This window comes from Helobdella robusta, assembly GCF_000326865.2.
Source record: "Helobdella robusta unplaced genomic scaffold HELROscaffold_14, whole genome shotgun sequence".
Taxonomy (NCBI): domain Eukaryota; kingdom Metazoa; phylum Annelida; class Clitellata; order Rhynchobdellida; family Glossiphoniidae; genus Helobdella; species Helobdella robusta.
Window position 1 is genome coordinate 3,368,086 of NW_008703782.1, and position 20,174 is coordinate 3,388,259.

A 20,174-nucleotide genomic window follows, 5' to 3' on the forward strand; every position below is an offset into this window, starting at 1 on the left:
AAAATCAATCAAACACGAAATTGGGCAATCATCATCTTAATCATCCTCCATTTCAACAAAACAATGTTTGAAATCTTACAAGACAACAACGGACAAATGTGTCCAAGATCAACAAATGACCACTGGTCAGTAAATAGATGACTTTCATAACTTAACCATTAGCACAAATTTCTCAAAGTTTTCGAATGTTTCATAGTGTTGACAACGTTTCCATAGGATCTAGTCTTTTATTTAGTATAGTGTATTTTTATTAATAAAATATTATTATTCACATGAAATTTTAGTTACAAATTAAGATTGAGATAAAAATTTATCACTTTTTATATAACTGCAAAATCTTCACGGCAAATTGACCGGCCATGATTCATTAATTTTAAGCTTTACCATTAAAATTGCAGGTACTCCAAGAGGCAGCCTAAATCACTCACCTGTTTATCCAATTTTTTGGTTGATGTTTACAATGTAAATGTCTGTGTTAATAAAGTTTTTTTATGCCATAATTTTACAAAAATGTAATTTTTAAACTTTGTGTGTAACTTTTGTCACAATATATATTTTACAACTATATAATTACAACCAATGATTATTTTAACATTGCGTTGTTATTATTATATTCTTTTATAACGTAAAACCATTGAATCGTTCGACCATACCTCATCGATGACTGATTGTAATGTACATACATTTGATACCCTTAAGGTACAAACGTATTTCATAAACATGATGCAGTATATATAATAAATGATCATCAATCCACTTGTCCATCCACGCTATCGTCACCGTAGGGACCGACCTAGAGGGGAGTAGAGGGCTGAAACTTTTGTCCCTCTCTCAATAATAATTTATTTTGTGGGATTGAACCTGTATTTTGCCACCCTAAATTTATTTTAATTGCAATTTTTAAAAAATATTTAATAAATCTTCTGAACAAAATATAATTTTATTGTATTATCACCAAAAATAAGTAAAAAAATATGATAGGTTAGACCTCCACAATTTTTTAATTTTTGCAGAAAAATTTACATTGAATGAAATGTTGTTGTTGTTTTCCAGCTTTACGGTGCATCAGCTACGGGGCAATGGTGTGCCCTGCTTCGATTCAGAAAAGTCCTACTTATTAATTTTGTTTCTCTTTCTTTTCTTTGTTTTTGTTCTTGCCACTCGAAGCATAATTTCTGGCTTGAATTTGATTCTGACGTGACAGCCCAATTCTTTAAGAAAAATTATCATCTGATTATCCCGAGTTTTAAAATTTTCGCTTATCTCGCTATGTCCAGAATGCATGGTTCTTTTATCTTTAGTGTTTTCACATTTAAATACATGTGAGATAGTCAGGTTGTCCCTACAGTGTTCAAACATAGGAGGCTCTGTTTTTGTTGTTAAATAGTTGTGCGTCAAATTAGAGTGATCCAACAGAATGTTGTATAATTTGCTAAAAGTAAAGCGATTGCCACGAATTCTGTTTTCAATTTTTTCAATATCAGTATAAATTTGATGGAGATGGGTTTTAGTTCCATTTCATTTATTTCGCCACTCTGAGTAAAGAAATTTATTTATTTTAGGCTTCAGGTCGGTGTGAGACATTGGGATGTCCTTTATTGGATCGGTGTGCGCTTCTGATGCCAATTCACCGGCAATTTTGTTACCTGGTGTTCCGATGTGGTTTTCCGATAATTTTGTCTCAAATGCACTGATCGTGACCGCCAACTTACTTCATCATTTCGTGCCATCTTTTTTTCATTTCCATTTTTTTAAATTAAAAAAATGCACTATTTTTTATAAAGAAAAATGTTAAATGATGGTTAATTAACAATATTTTTATAATTAAAGTGAACTATTTTTGTGTCTAAATTTCAAAACTTTAATGATGTACTGTACATAGGTTCATCCATTTATCAGTCCCTCACTAGGGTGTAACTGCATTATTTTATAGACATTTTTCAATTGTTTGTTCATTTACTAATATACTCAAATTTCAGTATAAACAAAAACCAAACACACACACAAACAAACATACAAACACGCACGCACAAACACACACACACACACAAGTTTGTAACCTTAACATTGTGCCATATTCTTCGTCACATTTATATCCCATTAAATTAATCAATCTTATAATTATTAAAATTATGATAATTTTATTATTATTTATGATAAATATGTGCATATTTTATGTATTCAATGACATAAATTTATTAATTATATTAAATTTTGTCAAATTAAATCTTGAAATAATTGTTAAGAAACGATTTTTTCAAATGATTGTCGAATCATTTTTCATTCTAATTCTAGTAGTTATCCAATAAAATAAATAACTCGTTAAATAATCTTGAAATTTATAAAAAATAAATTTATTTACAACAATAATATTGAATTTATATAGAAAAACTATAATGAATAAACAAATAAATAAGTATAAAAACAAAATCAATAATGTATTTACATAAAAATGGAGCCAAAAACTTTTCATAAGAATTTGATAATTTTAAAGCAGAAAATAAACTCAATAATTTAACAATTATTTGCTTATGTACTTCAACTCAACACTTTTGCTTTTTTGTTTTTGAAAATATTTTTATACATTTTATTTGTGTTTTCAATTTTGTTGAAAAATAGAAAAATAAAGAATATAAAAACAAAAAAAAACTGTATAATGCAATAAAAATTAAAAAGAAAGCAGCGTAGCAGCAGACGAGTGTGTGTGTATGTGAGTGTGTGTTGTGTGTGTGCCTACATAATGCATAATTAAGGTGGACATGAAAATTTCTGAAAAGAATTGAAAAAAAAATCAAAATTTTACTAGAGTTGTGAAATGACGTATGTTGGTTTTGTTTGCCGTTGTTGTTGTTGATGGTTTTCTGTTTATTTTTATGTCATTGTTCATTGAGTTGTTGTTGATGTCATTATCTCTATTGTTTTTGTCGTTAATGTTTTTTCTGAAAAATTCATCATTGATGCTATTGATGCTATGGAAAATAAATTTATCATGTAAAAAAAATTGTGAAATCTGGCGTTGCCCATGCGCTCATATCTACTTTGGTTCAACCAAATGTATTTTTATTAACTTTTGCCAAAATAAAACAAATAAAATATAAATAATAATATAGATAAGAATAAAGTAAAAATTACAAAAGAATAAAAAAAATCAATGAAATATGAAATGCCAACAAAAGAATGATCATTTAGACTTAACCCCCACATCTAGATGAAAAATAAACTTCTCCCCATCGTTAATCACCCTGCCAAGGAAGTGGCTGCTGATGACTCAACATCAACCAAGCATCCACTCCACTCCAAGATGCCGTCAAACAAGCATCCACTCCACTCCACTCCAAGATGCCGGCAAACTCCGGTCAGGAGTCTTCACTGACAATCAAATCGGAAAACTTGCTTTTGACCCAAACCCTGAATAAAGTCCGGCGGTTGATCCTTCTCAGTTTTCAAAGTGGGTTTATTTTTACGAAACAAAGGAAAGACGGATACTGTCCCGATGTTGATCGTTTTCAAGCGGTAGACGATGCGGACCTTGAAATCTTTGGGGGTGGAGCCAGAATTTTGGAAATGTTTAATAATTGTGAAATTTGATGGAGGGGCAGGGGCGTCATTTCAGATTTTGGTTGGTGGGGGCGAACTTATGTGGTCTATGACTTAGCATGTAACATATATATATATATATATATATATATATATATATATATATATATATATATATATATATATATATATATATATATATATGTATGTATGTATATTCTATAAATTCTACCGAATGTTTGGCGTTAATATGTGTGTAGTTCGTTTTTTCGATTTTTCACACAAAAGTTTTTTGGCGAACGTTTATTTTATTAAAATTCAAAATAAACTTATTTTTCAAATTCGTGCTGCAAATAAGGACATATTTCGATTCCGAATGAATCATCATCAGTGCTCCTTGCTGTATATATAGGGAAATATTGACTTTTCAAGATGAACTTTGACGTTGTAAAAAATAACTTTGGTGTTGTAAAATTGAACTTTGATGCGAATTAGGTGTCAGGTTTCTTAATTGGCTGGTCATCTTCATCGGTCTCCTTTTCTTCATCGATAGCATCATATTCTTCTTTGTCACTATATGCTAGTTTTTATTACTTCTTTGTTTTCGTTGTTGGTTAAGCGCCGGGTTGAAAGTTGAGATTGTCATTTTTTGTTGTATATTTATATTTGGTTTATTGATGTCAATTAAGACTGCTTCTGCAATTTTAAGATGCGTGTAGTTGCTGTTCTGGTATATTACTTTGGTGTTGCTGTCGAGGATTTCACGGCTAATTGTGATTGAGTGTGTTGAGTCCAAATGAGATTTGATAGCACCACTCTGTTTATGCATCGTAAGCCTTCTAGTCAGTGAGGTAGTAGTAATCCCGATATATGAGTCATGTTGACGTGCACAGCCGTCAAAGGGGCAATTAAATTCATATATCACGTGATTACGTTTTAACTCAGAGTTATCTCTAGGACTGCAGTTGTTTTTCAGTATTAGGTGAGACGTCTTTTTATTGTTGTAATAAATTCGGAGTTTAACTTTACTATTTGGGTTGGTGTGACATTTTTATTGATGATATGTTTAAGAATAACTTCATCTACCTTGTATGTTGTTGACATGTGATTTCTGTAATACAAGATGATGTCGTTATCTTGATTGTTGGTACTAGGAAGGTTATTGCTGTGTAGTTATTTGCCTTTAACAATCTTTTCAATAGAGTAAGTCTTATATCCATTGTTTACAAGCAGGTTAGTGACTCTCTAATTCAGCGTCGCGATTTTCAATATCGGAAGAGTGTGTGAATGCCCGGTTCACAAATGATTTTATTGTGCTGTCTTTAAATTGTTCAGTGCATTCACTTTGTCCATTCAAACAAATTCCTGTATTCGTTTCTTTGACATAGACCGCGGTTTTGAATCGTTCTTCGCCACGGGTGACCAACACATCGAGGAAAGGTAAACGTTGTTCCTTTTCACTTTCAATGGTAAATCTAAGTTTTGATTCCTCCCTTGGTTTCCCCCAAGGTTCCCCCCTTGGCGTCCTATTTGCCAGTTTTTACCTAGGACAGCTGGAGAATGAAACATTCAAAAACAATGCAAATTTAAAACCAAATATCTACGCCAGATACGTGGATGATATCTTTGTCTCCTATAACGATCCTGAACAAATCACCCAACTTCTTGGTACCTTAAACAAATCAAAACTTAGATCGAATAATTCTCCGATCTACCAAACTTAATTTGATAATGCTATTAACAAAATTCCTATTTACAGAAGATGTCATTATCTACATGTATGCATGCATATAGTACTATTTCGACTACCTAGTCTCGTCAGTGCAACATTATAATAAATTTTACATTTTTAAAGTTTTTAAAATTTCAAAATTTTTAAAGTTTTAAAATTATTAAATTATATATCCTATATATATGCTTTTTACAAAGAATTTAAAATTAACACTTTTATAATTTATAAGTATAATTTTTTTCTTTGGTAATTCATTTCCAGCTGACATCTTTCTACAATATAATCTAAACTTTTTATAAAATTTATTACAATATCCAGAAAAAATAGTTATTGTTACTTGACTTACCAGCTTGATGATTTAAAATATTTTTTATATCATTGATAATTAATTTAATTTAATCATTTATTATTGATTAGTAGTTTAATCAAATTTATTAACGAAACTGAAACAATTTGTATTCCAGCTAAATCAAAATAACATTAATAACAGCGAACGCGACAGTTAATATGGCAACAACACAACGGTTTTTTTTAAACAGAACATGAATTATTGTAGGAACAAATGAAATAAATTGTATAGCGCTTGACATTTAAAAACTCAAAAAGCACAATATTTTGTATATATAATTATAATAAATTATATAATTTTATATAATTATTTTATAGTGTTTGCAATTTAGAATTTTGATTTCTTGGGGGGCAATTGGGGGGCAATTGCCCCCCTGCCTCCCCCCAAATGACGCCTCTGGGTGTAATCTCAAATTATTTTGAATTCTCTCGGAAAAATTTAAACTTTTTACTATATATTTATATTAGTTCTTTTATCAACAATTTTTATAAAATTTTCAATTTGATTTCACCGCGATGTCGATGATGATGATTGTGACCTGACTGATTAAAAGCATCAATGACAATTTTTAAAATAGGATGGAGAGTTTGTTATATTGGGATATTCGTATAAAAAGCGAGCAAAATTTTAATATAAAAGCGATTATAAATCTGCGCATATTGGCTCAGCTTGGCTTGGCTCGGTTTGGCTTGGCTCGGCTTGGAATCGGATGTTAAGCATGGTGTGGTCTGAAACTATTTTGAATTCTCCCAGAAAAATTTGAACTGCGTGCGTACATATATAGCACTGATTACTATTGCTTTTATAATGAATTTATATATATTATAAAGTAACTAGAATCCAAGTATACAAATATTTAATAAGATTATATTTATATAAAAAGCAATATAGCAGATTTAACCAGCCAATCAGAAAGTTTCAAGGGCGTCAATTTAGTACGGTTAGCATTGTGGTTAAAACTGTATAATAGTGTAGTACATACTTAAAATAAGTTTTTTACTGATGTGATTGATTGAAATGATGAGAATATATGGTTGAAACGAGTATAAATAGGAGCTGAGACAACATGAAAATCAGATCAGGCATTCTGCCTCGTTTGAAGCAGTCTGTCTGATCTCATTTATTTTATTTTTATATTATTTTTATTTATTTTATTATATAGAGTTATATAGAGTTTGCATGTCTGTGGTTTGTGTGTTTGTATGTTGTATTTTTATTATATTTTAGGTTGGTTCTATAGCGGTTGCTCATACATACATACATACATCATGTTTGTTTGTGTGGTAGTATTTTATGTTCTGTTCTACTCTTTTTTCTCTTTCTTCATGAGTTTTGAGTTAAGTTAATGAAACATAGGTAGGTGAGATTAAAAATTAATTTATTATATAGGTAGGCTAGGGTATAAGGTAGTTTAGTTACATAGATAGGTTAGGGACTTCTATTCTTTTACTCTACTCGGTGGTGTGTTTTTTGTTTTGTTTTATTTTGTTTTGTTTCACACCATACATATAACAGGTACGCGGTGGTTTCTGGTTTTAGTGGAATTTTTATTGATTGAATGTGGTAGTATGCATGGTGATATAGAGTTATATAGAGTTATATAGAGTTATATAGAGTTATATAGAGTTATATAGAGTTATATAGAGTTATATAGAGTTATATAGAGTTATATAGAGTTATATAGAGTTATATAGAGTTATATAGAGTTATATAGAGTTATATAGAGTTATATAGAGTTATATAGAGTTATATAGAGTTATATAGAGTTATATAGAGTTATATAGAGTTATATAGAGTTATATAGAGTTATATAGAGTTATATAGAGTTATATAGAGTTATATAGAGTTATATAGAGTTATATAGAGTTATATAGAGTTATATAGAGTTATATAGAGTTATATAGAGTTATATAGAGTTATATAGAGTTATATAGAGTTATATAGAGTTATATAGAGTTATATAGAGTTATATAGAGTTATATAGAGTTATATAGAGTTATATAGAGTTATATAGAGTTATATAGAGTTATATAGAGTTATATAGAGTTATATAGAGTTATATAGAGTTATATAGAGTTATATAGAGTTATATAGAGTTATATAGAGTTATATAGAGTTATATAGAGTTATATAGAGTTATATAGAGTTATATAGAGTTATATAGAGTTATATAGAGTTATATAGAGTTATATAGAGTTATATAGAGTTATATAGAGTTATATAGAGTTATATAGAGTTATATAGAGTTATATAGAGTTATATAGAGTTATATAGAGCATAAATCCTATATAGATACCTTTCTTTGAGTTTCTTTTCTTTGCCGACCGGTCGATTTCTTTGCGTTTCTCTATTTTCATTTTAATTAATTAAATAAGATTTTTCCATTCATTTAGGTTCATTCAGGTTCATTCATCCAGGTTGAAGCTTCCAGAGGAGTTCATCGTGGATGATCAGAATGGTTTTGAACGTTCGTTCATTCAGTGGCAAAAAATGCACGCCTTGCTGGGGTTCGTTTTACGGTTTCTTTGCGGTTCCTTTTTTGCCAGTTGGCTGGCTTTTCTGGCTGGCGGGTTTCACCGCGGCTCGTTTCTCTATTTTCATTTAAATTAATTAAATAAATGAGATTTTTTCATATTATTCATTTCATTCAGGTTGAAGCTTCCAGAGGAGTTCATCAGCGAAGATGTCAGGCTACGTTGATTCATTCAGTGGCAAAGAATACACGCCTGGCTGGGATACGTTTTATTTTCTTTTCTCTGTAATTTAACATTAAGTAAGAATGCTCACACGCACACACAATTACATTAAGTAGCTATATAGGTAGGTTAGATAGGCATAATTTTAATTGTAGGTAGGATATATAGGAAGCATCCAACACTAATGTATTTGAATAGGTAGGCGCGTAAGTTTATCGTTTCTATTTTTTTCTTGCACCCACATTACACGCATCAGCGTATTACACACATACACAAATACATACATAAACACATATGTTAGTATTTGAGAGTAATTTTATTTTCATTACACATTCTAATTTATTATAACTAAGGTTGAGAGTAATTTTATTTCATAGGTAGTTAAGGGCAATAATTTAATTCTAGGAACAATCTTGTAATGTAAATTAAAACGCTGTAAGTGTATCGATAGGTAGATTAATTTTAAGTTCTACATTATTATTATTATGTTGGAGCCCAAGGCATTACGTAGGTGGTGGGGTGGGTGCCGAAAGGCCAATGAATTGGGCTCTTGAGTTTTGTAATTTTAGGTAAGCTAGTGCCGTAATGTAATGAATAGGCAAGTTAAGGCTACGTTGTAACATACTCATTAATAGATTTAGGGTTTAAGTTTTATATTATTATTACTAAGTTGGAGCCCAAGGCATTACGTAGGTGGTGGGTTGGGTGCCGATTGGCAAATGAATTGGGCTCTTGAGTTTTGTAATTTTAGGTAAGCTAGGGCTTAATTGTATTGAATAGGTAAGTTGAGGGTACGATAGCCGAAAGACTCTGAATTTCGAAGTCTGATGTCAGAGGTAAGCCTTGGTGGCCAGTGGTGAACCGGCAATGGTTTACTATCCGGACGGCAATGGTTTACCATCTGCACTGTAATGATTTACTATGCGGCAGGGCCATAGTCTACTACCCGCACGGCTTCCGGACGGCAAATGGTTTACTATCCGCACGGCAATAGTCTACTATCCGCACGGCAATGGTTTTCTATCCGGTGCCCTGGCTGTCGGTGAACCTCTGTGCAAGGAGGGAGAATGAAGGGGGACTTTCGACTATCGTACCATTAACAATTTAATATAGATAAGGTAATTGAATAGGTAGATAGGATTATTTTTATTAAGCAATTTGAGATGCAGGCACCGCTAAGCTTTCTGATGAGAATCTTCTCTTTATCTTTCTCCATTCCACGGGCTGTGTTTCTCGGGGGACTTGCACCAGTTTTGGAGGACAACGTAGGAACCGAACCGCATTCAACATTCTGCCTTTGTCGAATGGACGACGGTAAGTTTTTTTTTTACATTTTACTCTTTGTTATTTTAAAATACTATTTTTCCATTATTTTCATTTTAAAATTTTTGCTTTTCAGATTCTAACATTCATTTACTACTACGCTAATAAAAAAATTTTATCTACAGAATGATGAGAGGTGGGCAGAGGTGGGAGTCAGCACGTTTCCGATGGTGGTCTCATGATGATTTACATTTGATGATGGTGGTGTAGGAAGAATCAGCTCGTTGGCTGTTCGACTGACACTCTGAAGTTCGGATGACATCTTGTGTGCCGACCAGATGATGGTGGTCGGTGCAACGGAGTACAGTAACGACGATTTTTGAAGTAAGGTTTAGTTTCGTCTTTTAATTTTTCTCATTTATTCGTTCGTTCGTTCGTTCGTTCATTCATTCATTCATTCATTTTATCACTCAATCTTTCAAATTATTTTTCCATTAATTAATTATTATTAATCATTGAATCATTTGATTGATTACTTAATTAATTAATTCATTCACTCAGCCATTCAACATTCTGCCTTTGTCGAATAGACGAAAGTAAGGTTTTTTTACATTTTACTCTCTTTATTATTTTAAAATATTATTTAATTGCCACTATTTTTATTTTATAATTTTTTTCTTCTAAGATTCTAACATTCATTTACTGCTACGCTAATAAAAAAATTTGTCTACAGAATGCTGAGAGGCGGGTTGTGGTGGGCGTCAGCACGTTTCAGATGATGGTCTCATGATGATCGTTCCGATGACAATTCGAAGATGACAATAAGGAGTGTCTGGAGAGTACACGCGCACACATATTTACGCACATACATCAATACAACACACACATACACAACATCCATTCATTCGGTGTCGTTGTTATGTTTCTCTTCAACTTTCTATTATCTTTACCGGACTTAATTTAATTCATAGGTAAGTTAGGGATTGAGATGAGTTGAACAATCGTAGGTAAGCTAGGGCTTAACATTAGTTAAAAAGTTTCAAGTAAAATAAAAACGCTAAAATATGTTAAATAAAATACCTGAAACATGTAAAATTTCTAAAACGTAGAAATACAAATTTGTAGGTAAGTGAGTTGAGTTAATGATTATAAGCTAGGGCCCTGAGAGTAATTTAATTGTAGGTAGGTGACTGACTACTATTCTTGCGACTTCTAACTAGTTTTGTGGGATGTGTTTGTTTTCGCTTCACAACAGCACACCAACAAAACAAACTACATTTCATTCTCGTCGTCGCCTTAAATTTTACCTTTTTGAACAATCTTTTTAATAATTTATTTATTTATTTATTAAACGTTGACTGGTTTCTAGTTTTTTTTAAAATTTGGTTATATAATTTTTAGATAATTCTTGATTTACTTAGTATATATGCATGTATAAATAATTTCTGTTTGGTATGTTGATTTAGTCATTATGAACTGTTCTTACTAAATGTTATTGTTACTTGAATCATTCTCCGAGAACTACTATGGAGTGTGTATAATAATAATAATGGATAATAATTATTATTTATCGGTTGATATTTTGTTATATTTGTTTGTTTAAAATACGAATTTTTAAAAAAATTGACTTTTTTAAAATTTTAATTAACCGTCACTTTTTATTTTTGATTGAATTCAAATAAAAACAACAAATGTGTTTTTTTTTCTTTATTAAAATCTCGAAATTGTTTGTGGATCTGTATGGTTAAGTGTTTGTTCGAGTTTGAACAAGCCTTGCAAATATTTTTCAATAAAATAAAATGTAATAAAATATATAAAAATTATTTGAAACCTTTGTTAATTATTTTGGTATGGTTTATTTAGTAATTTAATGAGATACTGCTTTTAAAAAAAAATGTTACGACGGGAGGGGGCAAGATAATTAGGTTGGCAACCTTAATTTTGTTTATCATGTCAAACTTTGGTCGATTTTCTACATAAATCCACCACGGACAATGCCATCCCTATTACATTATACTACCTGTTATTATTGATGCTATTGTTGTTGACGCCAGTGTTATAAGTGATTTTGGGTTGTGATTTTGGTTGCTGGTACGTTTGTTGTATTAAATAGTATTAGCGCGTCGTACAATAAACTGCGAAAATGTGCATGTATTAACACACGAGTGTGTTCTGCATATGCGTGCGTGTGTTGTTGCTTGTATATGTGTGTTTTTTAGTCGTTACATACTAATATTTACATAGGTGTGTCTATAATTTTGCACGTATATGTGTATGCTTATATATGTGTGTAAATATATGTACTAACTTGCGTTATTTGTGATTACACGTGTGAGTGCGTTCTTGTGTGAGCGTGTGTGTTTCATATGCACGTGTGCGTGTAGGTGCAACTTGTGCAATGCGAATGTACAAGACGACAAGAGTCTTATAAAGTTGTATTGAACCTCGAACCCAACAACGTTCCATCGACGTCTGCTGTGGCGAACATCAATCACTCAGCGTCTCCTCGCAAACATTGGACGTGTCTTTTATGAAACTGATGTCAGACACTTTTTTTGTTTGTTTGAGTGCAAATATTTTAAATTTGTATGTTAATAAATGTTTATATTCATTCACACAACGTGTAATAGACGACTAAGAGGTGTTTGTATGCATGGCTGGAACTGAAACAGAAAGCTATTGGATCATTGAGTGGAGAGCTAGCTCTGTTTGTTCCAGAAAATATACCGGACACAATTTTTTATGAGTCCAACTATAATAAGAAGTATAAAAACACCAGTTCGGAAGAATAAATATTTAAATGATTTTCAAGGAAATAATACGCGCAAAAACAAATGGGATAAACACTTATATTAACGATTTTCAATTCATTACAAACAACAATATATATAAAAATAAATGAATCAATCAATTAAATAATTAATTAAATAATTAAAGTATTAATTATTTAATTAAAGATGAATTAATAAGATAATGATGCTAAGCATAAAAAAGTGACCGAGGCATGAAACATTGATAACTTGCACAACAGCACGACACTAATCATTCATTCATTCACTCATTCATTAGATTTTAGGACATTACTTATCTTAGCAAGCAAAAGATTCAACAACAAAGTTCTATAAATTAATTTAATAAAATGATTCTAACAATTTTAAATTTCTGGCAGAGATCGACAAATAGTGGACCAACTATTTGGCCGAAGCCAAAAGCTGAATACCAAAAAATTTGCAATTTTTGAAAAAAACAGAACAGTAGGTGAATTGTATTTATCCAACAATTCATTACCGAGATAATAATTAATCCCTTGTTTAAATTCAGTTCTTAGTATCTATGATGACCAATTTTAATTTCTCACTAATAATAATTAATACTTATTGCCCTGGAATCCAAAAAAGTGATGGTTAACGAAAATTGCAACATTCGTTATTTGGCCTGAAAATGGCCGAATGTCAAACGCCAGACGGAATATTTGCTGCGTCTATAACTTTTGGCTTATGAAACAGCTACAAATTACATTACAAGCATAGTGAGCACTTACACACAATCATATACACACATTCATACACATACACAGAAAACAAACAAACAAGGACAAATATTTTCAAAAATATTTTTTTCATTTTATTTTAACATTTCTTTGAGATGTGATGAACTTAGAAGATTTGATTGAAACTGTATGTTAAAAGAAGACATAATAACAACCAATGAATGATCTTCCTACAACGTAATTGACATGTGTGATGAAATTCCAGGGAGAAATCTCTTCACCCATGTCAATTACTTGAGTGAACATTGCATACAACATAATAAACAACACCTGAAATGATATTGATTGACGATTTGACGTTTTTGCATTTAAGAAGAGCGGTGGATGATGTAAACATGGGTTGGCGTAAAACTGGTGCAAAAATATAAAGTACATCAGTTAAAATATATGAACAAGCCAGCTTTACATGAAGAATCTACCTTTCAGCAATACAACCGAACGACATTAAAATCCACAACTGCTTTTCAACTCGGGCCCTCCAACACTGAACATCAATCTTAAATCTCTTCTTTACTGTTCATTGCCAGGTACAACTTGGAAACAGACTTGTGCACTTGCGCGCTGTTTTCAGACCTGCAAAAATTAACCAGCAACAAAAGAATTGAGACGGCCAAGACGATCAAGGCGCTGATGATGAGTGCGGGCAGCAAACGTTCCACATTGACGACACACTGTTTCGTCTTATAATCAAGTCTGTACATGGGCTTGCAAGTTATGGTTGGCGCTGAGGCTGTCGTCTGCTGGGAGGCAGTTTGGTTGGCGGTGTTGTTGCCATTCGGTGGTCTTGTGCTGTTGAGCGTGGTGGGAAGTTGAAACTGTGTGGTGTTTTTGTTGGTGGAGTTGCCAGACGCGTCAATCAAGAAATCTGGTGGTGGTTGTTGTTTGGATGTTACGTTTATGATGAAGAGCGATTCATCCATGTTAAGATTAGTAGTGAGTCGTTTCTTGAAAGTGACCAGCCCGTTACGAGTCCATTCATCCTCCTTTGATGGACATCTTGAGACCTGGGGACATCTTGAAAGGACCAGCAAGTTGCTCGTCAGGTTGTAACGCTGCAGTCAATTAGTGTTGAAATCGGTGCTAACTCAAGTTAATAATAATAATAATAATAACAATAATAATAATAATAATAAATAATAATAATAAATTAATGCAACTCTATAATCATCAACATCATGCTCATCACGAGTAGCATTCGTATTACTATCGCTCACACCTCACTTATATTCCTGATCGGTTATACTTGATACAATTCCATTCACTCGCAATCAGCCATTCATTTTTGATTATTTTGTAGAATGTTCTATGTTACGTTTGATTCAACAGGTCAAGAAACAGGAAATTATATGAAAGAAAGTTAGAATGATTTGAAAAGAACTTTAAATAAAAGTTGAAGATGAATAAATAACGAAAAAAAAGAAGAAAAAACACACAACCTACTAACCACAAATTGAAATTGATTGTTCACTTTCACGAGAAAATTTTCGACGATGCCATTTTCTCTGACACTCAGCAAACAATCGTAACGGCCTGGTTCGTTGATTGTAATGTAACAAAGAATGATGTGAGTGAGTGAGTAAGTGAATGAGTGAGTAAGTGAATGAGTGAGTAAGTGAATGAGTGAGTAAGTGAATGAGTGAGTTAAATCTGTTAGAAATCAGTCAAAAAGCGAACATGAACTGTTTGGATGCAATGGAAGTTATGTGACACAAACAGCGTACATGAACACACGCTAAACGACGCATCACACACAAAGCATGTGCTAGGTGGGAATCTTTTGATCGTATTCGAACCTGGTCACTTAGGCACGGCGAAACAGTAACAGGTGACCTTAACCACCAGGCCATCAAGCCGTCCAACTAAAAATTATTAATGATAACTTGAAAATTATTCCCTCGCCTGGCGTTTGACACACACGTGCGGCACATAGCGATTGAAAGGCTGGACCAGTCACTCCTAGCCAGTACGTCATTATATCAGCCAATAAAAAATTGAAACAGAAGACAAATGACATCCATCTTTACATTTATTATCAGTACTTTATTTATACCAACACACACTCACCATTCGGAGTGGGTAGTAGAACGCTCCGAGGTTCGCAGGATTTGATGAACATCGAACTATTTTCAGTGTTGATAGCCGCGTCACAAATGTTGACGCCTTTGAAGAAGACAGATGAGGTAATGTTTCCGACCAAGTTGGTGAGGTCACAAAGTGGTTCCTTCGTTGGCTGAGAGCTGTTCAATGGCGGGTCTTCAAAGAATGTTTCAGTAATTATTAATTATAATTAAGGAAATTATTAATTATAATTAAGGAGTAGAATAAATTTCAATAAGATCTGCTTAGTCATTTATTAAAAGATTTTTAAGTTTCAAATGATTTCTTTTTGAAACTTCCCGTATTCAACATTTCTACCACAGTTTCATCACACGTGTAGATGAAAAATAAAGTAAAAATTTGTGTGATGCAGAATTATGTTTAAATAACATTGTATTGGTATGTAACAACTTGTAAAAATGATGCGCCAGAGTGCACTTCAATGATGCCAATCCGCGTTCAACATTTCCAAAACTCAAACCATCCGTCAACAGCAATTATTATCTAACATGATTATATTATGGAAATAAACTGACGGTGACAACAACATTTAAAAGATTGCTGACAAGTGTGTGTGTGTGTGCGTGTGTATGTTTGTGTGCGTGTATGTGTGTGCGTGTATGTGTGTGTGTGCAATTGTACAATTGCAAAAAATGAGTGCATGTGTAAACGTTAAACGATTTCTGAACGATGTGTGTGCTGGAAAATTATGTTTTGTTTATTAAAACTTTGCGTTTAAAAATTAGGCAACATTTTGACTTTTCGTCTGTCAGAATCTGATTTTTTTAAAATAAACAAATAAATTTTGTTAAACAGAAAAACAACGAAACGATCTAAAAAAAATCTCGAATTCAAATGACAGGAACAAAAACAAACAAAACTATTAAACAACTGTAGTGAAAAATTTGAGGTGAATGAAATCAGGAAGATGCAGACATGAAACAGGGGAGCGTTCGACAATAAATTTGTAGCGGCGGAAAATTTTAGTAGGGCATTAATTATTGATGGAGCTTCATTATAAAACTCTCTCTGTTAATCGTGTGTGCCTCTACGTTAGCGACGTTTGAATCGATGAGTTAAAAATAATAATTAGTTGTTTAACAATATCATGCAGTTAGGCAAATTAAAAGTTTGCGCATTATTAAAAAAATATATAAAACAGTTTTCTGAAAGAATTTAAATTAACTTTTGTTGAGCATCCATATTGTTTTGCAGTGCTGAAGAACGTCACATTCCATCTTCATGATCATCATGCAATCGTATCCAGCTATCGAAATGTGTGTACGTTTGTATGTGTACGTATGTGCATATGTGTATGTGCACATGTGTGTATGTGTGTGCAAGTGTACGCGCTTGTTCAGCTTCAACTTATTCAAGTGCGTCTACATGTGCCTGTGTACATAGCCATAGCCATAAGCGTGTCAGTCAGTTTTTCTGCAAGTAATGGTGTAACAGTATATAGAATGCTTGATGAGCTGATATTTTTCGGTGACCTTTTGATAGCCTCACCACAATTTCTTGTTTTTAAACTCACTTCATTGCTATTTCATTACGATATGTGATACGGCATACGATAGATATATATTATAAGTGGCATCACTAACGCAATGTGGAATATATTAATTAGTATAATGTTAGACTGACTTTTTTTCGTTGAAGCCTAATTTTTATCGGTCGTTTGTAGTTTGTAACAGCATTCAACGAAACAACAGCCACAACTGATCAACTCAGTAAACATTACCACAGTCGACAAGTAGGGCAACAACGGGACGAATGACGCGTCATTTGCGCAAGTGGTCATGATATAATATGCAGGTTTGCGAGTTAGCTCAGGCTGGAATTTCGACATGTTCAGCGTTGCGCAGAGATGGGAAACAAACCAAACTCAAAACTTGCTCAAGACGAAGCTAGAACTTTAAAATTACTACCAGGTAGGTACGAACGAACAACAAACTCAAACTTTAAAATCACTATGTACCAATTCGAACTATAGAATTACGACAAAGATGTTCACATCTTTTGACCCAAACGTCAAAAAAATTAGAAAGTTCTAAAATAAAAAATGCAGTCCTGTACTCGCTTAGGCTGCCATCATGCTCTCTCAACTCTCAACTCATTTGTCATTTTATTTTCAGTTTTAACGTTTTTTGTATTTGTAAAACTGAAAAATACTGTTGTTAAATCAACCGTTGCGTTGAATCTTTATAACTCAGTTTTGCTATTGCGCAGTTTCTTAAAGTTAAAAACCAAACCCGATTCGTATAGTAATGTCAAACCGGACCAAATAGGATCCGAACTTTAGGTCTTACTAAACACGAAACTTTAAAAATAACGTTCGATTTCTATCTCTGCGCGCGTTGTCTTGTGTGCTGACCTGGTTCAAATGCCGTCTGTCCAAAGATAAAGATTGTCAAACGAAATAGGAGCATGCATGTACGCGAGTGTCTACCTTAAGTGCACAGAAGTTTAATCTGTCGCCTAATTGGCAAAAAACAATTTTTCAAGCCAATTTTGCTTCTGTCAGAACTGCAAAATGAGAAATAAAACAAACACCAATTAGGAGGACAACGAACCACCGTCAATTGCACCATCAAAACTTGGCACTCAGCAACTAACAGATGGGGAATATGGAAGCAGTTGCAGTCCATTCGCTGAGGAGGAGTTTGTTGCCATCTGACGAAACAATCACCTTGGAACATCTGTTGGGAACCAGTTCACCGGCTGGTTTAATTCTTGTCACTAAGTAATAGATCTGTTTGTCTCGGTGTAGACTCACGCAGTTTGTATAATCTGTTGTTCAATTGGATATCGGTAAATGTGATAATTGTGACAAAAAATGGGATAAGAATAGCTACAACATGTAATTGGTGTTAAACCGTCATTAAGATTATTCTCAGTGTTACCAATTTAACTACCTCGCTTTGTTTTAATTGTCACAATCGTTTACAACCAGTCCATAATTTTTATATAAAAAATTTCATACTCACCAATTTTAGCGCGAAAAGAATCGACTTTAATGAGGTTGTTGAGAATGTTCACACAGCTAATAATTACTTGAGAGCTCGTGTTGGCACATAACGATGACAACATCCAAACAGCTATCACGAATATCTGTCAATCATATTAATATTTACTTCCAACATTTTATTAATTGTCGTTAATTTTAGAGACAAGAAAATATTTACATGATAGAGCAAAATGCCCCGTTCTCAACAGCTACACTAACTTTGTATTGAGTCTTCATATTTACTTTGTTGCAAACAAGGAAAAAATTTTAATTTGAAAAAGTTGAAATATTGTGCAATTTGCTGCTCCGTTTGATAAATTTTATCTCCAGACATTCATGTAATAATGTTTTTCCAGTGAAACATGCTTGTTGTATTTAAGGTGTGTTAGTTGTTAGTACATGTAGTATATACTGCAATAAATGTGATGCGCTCTAATTAAAATAAATATTTTTACAAGATTATTTTAAATAGAATTAAAACAATGTAATAAAGTTGTTTTCGATAAATTTGATGCACAAAAGTAAATGTCAAGCGCTACGAAAGTTGTTACCTTTATTCTAAATTCTAGGACTAAAAGACATAGACCGAAATGGTCTGTTTACTTGTTTTCAACAAAACTTTTTAATTAGTTTAAAAATATTTTATTTTTTATCTTGAACGATGGCCAACGATAATGTGAGTGTCATTTTTTTTATTGAATTTTTGTTGAACGTTTTATTAATTTTATAACTCGGTTCTAATGCAAAAGATATCATGATGTGTGTTAGACTGTTAGGTGTTAGTTAGAGGAATGAGTGCCCATGGATAGGAAAGTTAAGAAGGGTCAGGCAGGCTTTATGCCATGGTTATGCACCTTTAGTTTATAATATTTAGTAGTTAGACGAGACTTTAGGAAAACGTCTGTATACGAGTCAGTTTTATCCACTATGAGACCCAAGGGTAAGTTGTAATCGTAATGTATGTGTAATACTGTAGTAATGAAATGTAATAGTAATAATAACTGTAGCAATAATAACTGCAGTAATAGTAAAACTGTAGTAATAAGTAATGTAAACGATGTTATTCAAATTTTTTAATTAATTAATAGTAATACTAAACTAATGTAAGTAATTAATTGTAAGGTGAATTTTAAAAAAGAAAATATAAAATAAATAAAAAAATATCTTAGTCTATAAAGGAGTTAAAAAAAGTAAGGAAAGGAACTTCATTTTATTTTAAAATTTCATAACCTACCTATGCCTATGATGCCAAGCTATGTTGTGATCTATTTTATTATATTTATCTCAAAGATTTGTTGTGTAAGTTTAGTAGTAAAATGCTACAAGAGCATATACCTGACACCTGCTTTCTTCATCTTTCGCTTGTCAGTATCACTTGTTTAGATTACTCACTGGTCGATTAGTAATGTGAATGTCTGTGAATGACTCAACTCTCAACTGGCAGTGACAGCCTAATAGTGATAGCACGATAGATAGGTAGGTGGGTAGGTAGGTAGGTAGGTAGGTAGGTAGGTAGATATAGGAGTCAAAAGAGCTGAAGTTATTTAATTGTAGTGTTTGAATTTTATTATTAAATTACAAATCTAACCAACTCCCCTCAATTAATCAGTTTTGAACTTCCTTTTAATGATTTTCAAGTTGTTGTAAGTGAATGAATATAGTTGTTCGTTGTGGTAACGAAATTACTAGAATATTATTGTAAGGAAATAGACAAGGCAAATTTCTTTAGTTCACATCTAACAGATTTAATTATTCAATGATGAAATCACAAAACGCCTTAAGTTGACTGTGAGAGTAGTGAATATTTAAATTATTGCCAGTAAATTGTGTGCTTGACTTCACTAAAAGATATCTGAAGAACTAAGGACCGTAAAGTGATTCAAGACCACAGAAATTGTTAATTGATTTTGTCATCTTCATAATTTCATATTTGTATCTACCGT

The 20,174-nt window shown here is 32.3% G+C and overlaps 2 protein-coding genes across 2 annotated transcripts; both read right to left on the minus strand.

Moving 5' to 3' along the window:
- Positions 1–1,110: 1,110 nt before the first annotated feature.
- Positions 1,111–1,747, minus strand: HELRODRAFT_169006 (hypothetical protein; the record flags this gene model as incomplete). Its single annotated transcript, XM_009014843.1, has 2 exons — positions 1,111–1,459; positions 1,713–1,747. The coding sequence occupies 2 exons, from the start codon at positions 1,745–1,747 to the stop codon at positions 1,111–1,113; spliced, it is 384 nt and encodes a 127-aa protein (XP_009013091.1).
- An 11,427-nt stretch (positions 1,748–13,174) lies between these two features.
- Positions 13,175–18,597, minus strand: HELRODRAFT_190705 (hypothetical protein). Its single transcript, XM_009014844.1, has 7 exons — positions 18,451–18,597; positions 18,212–18,335; positions 17,841–18,014; positions 16,411–16,491; positions 15,192–15,380; positions 14,572–14,657; positions 13,175–14,179 (listed from the first exon to the last, which is right to left on the minus strand). Exons 1-7 carry the CDS (start codon positions 18,466–18,468, stop codon positions 13,625–13,627), a joined length of 1,227 nt encoding a protein of 408 aa, XP_009013092.1. The 5' UTR covers positions 18,469–18,597; the 3' UTR covers positions 13,175–13,624.
- Positions 18,598–20,174: the final 1,577 nt, after the last annotated feature.